Raw genomic sequence first — 6,078 nt, forward strand, 5'->3', positions numbered from 1 at the left:
AATTCTCCATGAAATTCCACCCCTTTGAATTTGTTCATCCAACTAAACAAAACCCCTTTTTATTTCCAACAGAATGTGATGACGATCATCCATGCCAAGGGCTTTCAGAACATGCCCACTTCCAGAATTTTGGAATGGCGTTTTTAACTCTATTCAGAGTTGCCACCGGAGATAATTGGAATGGAGTTATGAAGGTAAATTCATATAATCTTGTCTAGTTTCTTTATGAATGAATTTTAACTCCCAATCTCATTTTTTTTTTCTCTATGTTTTTTGTTAGGATACGTTGCGAGATCAATGTGACTCTTCACGAGATTGTCTGAGAAATTGTTGTGTTTCACCAATCATAGCACCGCTTTATTTTGTTATATTTGTCCTTTTGGCTCAGTTTGTATTGGTTAACGTTGTGGTTGCCGTTCTAATGAAACATTTAGAAGAATCTCATAAGAATATGGAGGAAGATGAAGATTATGAGATTGATATGGAAATTGCTAGGGAACTTGCTGCTGAAAAGAAAGCACTGGAAGATGCTATTGAAAGAAAGAAACGAGATGAAGAGTTACGCCGACGGAAATCAGCCCTTTATCGTGTTTCCTCTCTTCCGGCTAATTTTAAGTTCCATTTTAGTGATGATCTTTTATTGTTTGGTGGTGATGGAGAATCGGATGAAGATGCTGATAATGAAAGAAGAGGTGGAAATGGTAATGGTGGTGGTGCAGGTCAAATTTCCATGAATTGTTTCCAAGAACCTTTTAATTTACCTGGTCATCATCAATTACCTGGTTCGAATTCACATTTTAACCATCAAGAATATGAAAAGAATGAAGTTAGAGGTTATAATTTGATTAGATTATTGGATAATAATTGTGATTATAGTTCTCAAGGTGGACTTTGGCGTCGACCATCTGATGGACCATTTATTCAAATTGATACAATTGAAGATGAAGTCAATGATAATGTTAACTGTGGTCAAGAATTAGTTTCATCTCCTAATGATTACGATAGATCGTCTCAACCATTTTTAAATGAATACCCTTCTGGTTTAACTGTGTCACGAAAATTATCTGATGTTACCATTGTTGATGAAGAATCATCTTTACTCACTCAATGCCTTTTACCTTCATATCCTGAATTCACCTTGGAACCGGATGCTGCCTCAGTTGAATCATTAACTTGGTCAGGAGAGGCAAGTGGAAGTGACCATTCATTAAATTCATCGACATCTGACCACCAAGTTAATCAACAATCAACAGAACCACAACAGCAACAGCAACACGAATCTTCATTGTAGTTTAGTTCAATTTCAATCATTCATCTTTTAAAGAAGATTAAGTTTTCCTCATCATCATCTGCACCTAATTAAATAACAATTCACAATCTACATAGTTAATCCTGTTGAATAATATAATAATTGTCATTATTATATTATTATTCTCGTTATGATTGCCAAATGAGTTAGAGAGCAATTAAAAAAAAGGAAACATCGAGGATAATCAATCGCATCGCGATTAACAATCAATCCAATCAAAAGTATCTTCAAGATTTTTGATCAATATTTTTCTGTGATAGTTTGAAATCTCTCTCTCTCTCTCTCTCTCATTCTTTCTCTAGTCTTTTCTTCAACTTTTTGGCCAAACAATTAATCAAATTCAATTACAATAACAGAGGAAGACTAATCAATCCCACACACACACAAATGAACAATACAACAAAAACATGACGAAAATGATTACGATGATGAACTGAATTAAACCACAGTAATTAAGCTGTGTAATTAACATGTTTGCCAACACACAACCACACAAAGAAACAACTTAAATCTATATATTGTCAATATATCATAACATCTAATCTAATGTCATTATTTTAATTGTAATTGTTTCTTAAATGTATTACTATTACATCTCTTCAGTAACAGTTAATTACGAAACTAAAAAACGATAACAGTTTATATATAGTTCAATGATTTAAATGTAATCATTTCAGTACAAACAAAGAAAAATCAACTACAAAGAAATTGAATATAACCCATTAAAACAAAACGAGCGAGAAAAAAACTCCTCATCTTAATCATTTTTAGTTAATTTCTCAATTACAATTGTAATTAAAATTAAAATTTCGTTTTCACAACAAAGACATTAAACCAAGTCTAAAATCAATTCGATCTTCAATTAAATTAACATCGACAACTTATTAGAATTAAAATCTAATTAAATTGCAAAGAAAAACAATAATAAATGAAATTAATTGACAATTAAATTAATTTTCTCAAATTGGATTAAATTAAAATCTCTGAAAATAACGAGCTATTCAAAGAGCAAATGTCAGACAGACTAGTCTATTTATAGAGCAAAGAAACAAAAAAAAATTGTTTTCATATTTAAGGTGAAAAAGACACAATAACAATAAGAGATCTTTAATTGTTTTAATTGTAGTTGTTTTTCTCTTTTTTCTTGGTGATTAGTTAATTGTCTAATTATTCTTATTTTAAAGGGTTTGTCATGTTCTTGAATGAGAAATCACCGGTTGAAGGGCGAAAACAAGCTCAAAGAAATTCAACAAGGACAAAGAATAATAATAAACCAAATGAATCTCCTGAAATGAACAATTTTGAAATTCCATGTTTATTTGAGAATGAATTGGAAAAGTATCTTTTCTCAGAGGAAAGATTAGATGCCTCAAGCCCTGACCTTTGGCCTGAACAGAGTAAGTAATTATCTAATTAATGGTTTACACAAGTGTAATTACCATTGTTTGGTTTTTCTCTTTGTCTTAATTTTGTTTTTGTTTTTGTTTTTCTATTTGTATTCAGTTCCCGGAATGACTGATTTTTTAGCTCGTAGTTCACCAATTAACTCAGAATTGTTTCACAGTGATACTCTGGTGGGTGAGAAACAAGAAACACCCGAATGGCTGAGAGAATTAGACCAAGATGATATAAATATGCTCCATGGTTTCGGTAGTTTAACTACATTCGCTCTCCTTGATAGAGTAAAAGAATTGCAAGATCTTTCATTTCAATTAGGGTAAATATTATTATTCTTTCTAATAATTATTTCCAATTAACTGATTAGAATTGTTGTTAATTTTTTATATTCCTTAATCCATCAGGTTGGAAGAATCAAGGGAAATGACAAGAGGAAGATTTCTTGGTGTTTTATCAAGTGAAAATAATCCTCCATCTACAAGCTCTGGTTCGCTTTTCAATAGAGATTAACAATCTTCTTCTTAATGGTTCTCACAATACAATTTAAAATTATCCAGAAAGAAACGTGAAACAATCTGGTTTAATTAATTGTGTTCAGTTAACCGGTCAACAATCAGGTTAATTGTTAAATAATACCAAACAAACAAATGAACCGATCAACAAAGACATTGGATTGATAATCCTGATCAGTGCAAGATTAATAATTACCTTCTAACTAAATCAAGGATATTGTACATTTTGTGTTTATAATGGTGAAAATATTAATTTAATCATCATCTCCAATCAACATACAACTCAATTAACCAACAATTACAACAATAACCAAGGTGTTTCATAGTTAAATCCAATGGCCCAGTCATTTTAAAAGCCTGTTGTATAACCTGTACATTATATATTATTATTATTACTATTATTATTATCATCTTAAATGATATGGAAACAAAATGGATCCCAAGGATCTGTCACCTTTAACCATATAATTAATCAAAGAAGAACAATTTTTTTTTCATCTCTATCATCAATTTCCTTCATCATCATCATTATCAACACCATCATCAAAATACACACACAAACAACTTAACACTTACACCAATCAACATGAAAATGTTCAATGTCTGTGTAACAATTTAGCTGAATAATATCAAATTCATTTGAGGAACAATTGGATTACCGCTATAAGCGAGAAAATTAACTCAATTACAAAAATAATTGCAAATTAAATTGTTACATCAAATGAGATGCGATGATGATGATGATTTAACTTTGGGTGATTTTTAATAACTTTTACCTCTGATTTAAAATGTGTGTGTGTTAATTTTAATCAGTGAGTGTAAATTTACACTTAAAAAATCAATAGGAAACAGATTGATGATAATTTGGCTTCATAATTCAATCAAAACTAATGATGTAAACATATTAATTAATTGGAATTGCTCTTCGCCATTTATATATTCATCTTACTAATTGTATTTTTATCTTGCAATGTTAATCCACGAGGTATCAATTAATTGTCTAATGTCCACTCCAAGTTTGGCTTCGTAAATTGCTTCCAATGACATGATTTCCTTTTCTCTTAACAAAATAATATCATCATCTCCATTATTATTATTATTATTATCATCATTATGGTTATCAATTAATTTTAAAACACCATTCCAGGCAATCATAACTCCATTGTCTGTACAAAGATGCCTCGGGCAAGGGGCAACTACCTCTATTTTTGTCTCATCATAAAATGTATCCATTTGATCACAATAACTTTTCAAATTGTTAACAATGTAATTATTACAACCAACACCACCACTGACAACCAATTTAAGTTTCACTGGTGTTGGATTAATGTAATCAATTTTCCTTGGAATATCATCTAATTGTAATGATTGATAATTACTTGGTGTAACAATATTAACCAAATTAGTTGCCTCTAGATATTTAATTATTCTGTTGATTCGGCTTTTAAGATGGATAACAATTGATCTTTGAATACCAGCGGTTATATCGGAAATTTCTGGTAATGGACAATCAACCGGAAGATTGGGATGACTTTTTCGTATTGTTCGCAATTTACTGTCCCAGAAACCTCGTAATCCCGGTATATCGAAGTCGAAATGTCCACATTTACCTATACCCAATGTTCGTGTGTATCTCAATGGGTCACCCTTTTCAGCGGACATTTCGATGGCTTGACCACCAGAAACTGAATCATAAGGTGGACCTAAAGATGATACGACAAAATATACACATAAATTTCAATTAGTTTATACAAATTGTGTTCAATTTTCTGTGCTAATTAACATTACCTAGGTTACGAATTTTCAACAATCGAGCTTTTTTATCTAGAAATTCACCTGAAGAAAAAAATAATATCTCATTATAACTCGAGCTCGAGATGAATTGATCAATACAATTACTGACCTACCGGTGAATTATTGGACTCAGATAGAAGATAGAATTGATTAATACTCTTGACCAGAACTAACATTGTATGTCCACCACTAATTAGAAGTGATAAAAATGGAAAACCAATATCAGGTTGACTTAGATGAGCGGTAAGTGAATGAGCTTCCATATGATGGATTCCAATTAGTGGCTTATTATACTTGAGGCACAATCGCTGAGCATAATCAACGCCAATTTGAAGTGACAATATGAGACCAGGTTTATGTGCAATGGCCACTGCATCAATATCGTTTATTGAACAATCAGCCTTGTCCAGTGCTTCCTTGACCACACCGTTAATGGCCAGCGAGTGTTTCGATCGAGCGGTAATTGGTAAAATTCCTCCTCTTGAAACATGTAATTGTAATTGTGAGAAACGAACATCGGACAAAATTTTATGGTCACTTGTTACCACAGAAGCACAGGTATCATCACATGTTGATTCTAAAACGAAAAAAAAAACAAAATATTAATCAATTAATTAGAAAGAAAAACAAATCAAAACAATTAGAAAACCAAAATTTAGAGAGAGAGAGAAAAACAAAATTCAACTTACCAATTCCGAGAACTCTAATTGTAGAAATACACTTGAAACTATTTCTACACCAATTTGTTGAGTATCTTTTCGTTGGCCAGTAAAATCTGACCATCAGTCTAATTAGATTTAGTTAATTACGAAAGAAACAATCAATCAAAGAGACAAAATCAAATGTAAACAATGAAAATCTACATTAAGAGTCACATGCTTCAAGCATGTTCTTTGCGCGGTTAATACAATTTTTTTTTCTCGAAAAAAATTTAATTCAGTTGTTAATCTAATCGATTAGCTGATTGTCTGGAAATTGAAATGGAAAATTAAATGAATTATGATCAGTATATTATCTCAATGATTTTAATTGTTTCGCCAATTTATAATATAAGTGATTTATTGA

The 6,078-nt window shown here is 31.1% G+C and overlaps 3 protein-coding genes across 6 annotated transcripts in view; 2 read left to right on the forward strand and 1 right to left on the reverse strand.

The window, feature by feature from the left end:
• LOC128386979 (voltage-dependent T-type calcium channel subunit alpha-1G-like) overlaps window positions 1-2,133 on the forward strand; it is a 37,610-nt gene extending 35,477 nt beyond the window's left edge. For all 4 annotated transcript variants that reach the window (XM_053346108.1, XM_053346111.1, XM_053346109.1 and 1 more), the window contains 2 exons: window positions 73-194; window positions 281-2,133. In XM_053346108.1, the coding sequence (XP_053202083.1) occupies window positions 73-194; window positions 281-1,291 (1,133 nt within the window). In that variant the 3' untranslated portion in view covers window positions 1,292-2,133. The remainder of the gene's footprint in view (window positions 1-72; window positions 195-280) is intronic.
• A 235-nt stretch (window positions 2,134-2,368) lies between these two features.
• On the forward strand, window positions 2,369-3,944 carry LOC128387006 (protein lin-52 homolog). The gene is made up of 3 exons (XM_053346144.1): window positions 2,369-2,706; window positions 2,813-3,026; window positions 3,112-3,944. The coding sequence occupies exons 1-3, from the start codon at window positions 2,502-2,504 to the stop codon at window positions 3,215-3,217; spliced, it is 525 nt and encodes a 174-aa protein (XP_053202119.1). The 5' UTR covers window positions 2,369-2,501; the 3' UTR covers window positions 3,218-3,944.
• Window positions 3,945-3,963: 19 nt separating this feature from the next.
• Window positions 3,964-5,843, reverse strand: LOC128386993 (tRNA N6-adenosine threonylcarbamoyltransferase, mitochondrial-like). Its single transcript, XM_053346129.1, has 4 exons — window positions 5,703-5,843; window positions 5,123-5,590; window positions 5,008-5,055; window positions 3,964-4,922 (listed from the first exon to the last, which is right to left on the reverse strand). Exons 1-4 carry the CDS (start codon window positions 5,794-5,796, stop codon window positions 4,180-4,182), a joined length of 1,353 nt encoding a protein of 450 aa, XP_053202104.1. The 5' UTR covers window positions 5,797-5,843; the 3' UTR covers window positions 3,964-4,179.
• Window positions 5,844-6,078: the final 235 nt, after the last annotated feature.

Source organism: Panonychus citri, unplaced genomic scaffold (genome assembly GCF_014898815.1).
Source record: "Panonychus citri isolate SS breed McGregor unplaced genomic scaffold, ASM1489881v1 Contig00077, whole genome shotgun sequence".
NCBI classification, from domain to species: Eukaryota; Metazoa; Arthropoda; class Arachnida; order Trombidiformes; family Tetranychidae; genus Panonychus; species Panonychus citri.

Coding starts and splice junctions, on each gene's coding strand:
- LOC128387006 (XM_053346144.1), top strand. CDS start 2,502: ATGTTCTTGAATGAGAAATCACCGGTTGAAGGGCGAAAACAAGCTCAA. Junction 2,707..2,812: donor TGACCTTTGGCCTGAACAGA/GTAAGTAATTAT, acceptor ATTTGTATTCAG/TTCCCGGAATGACTGATTTT. Junction 3,027..3,111: donor GATCTTTCATTTCAATTAGG/GTAAATATTATT, acceptor TTAATCCATCAG/GTTGGAAGAATCAAGGGAAA.
- LOC128386993 (XM_053346129.1), bottom strand. CDS start 5,796: ATGGTCAGATTTTACTGGCCAACGAAAAGATACTCAACAAATTGGTGT. Junction 5,056..5,122: donor GTCCAATAATTCACCGGTAG/GTCAGTAATTGT, acceptor TTTTTTCTTCAG/GTGAATTTCTAGATAAAAAA. Junction 4,923..5,007: donor GTTGAAAATTCGTAACCTAG/GTAATGTTAATT, acceptor TATCATCTTTAG/GTCCACCTTATGATTCAGTT.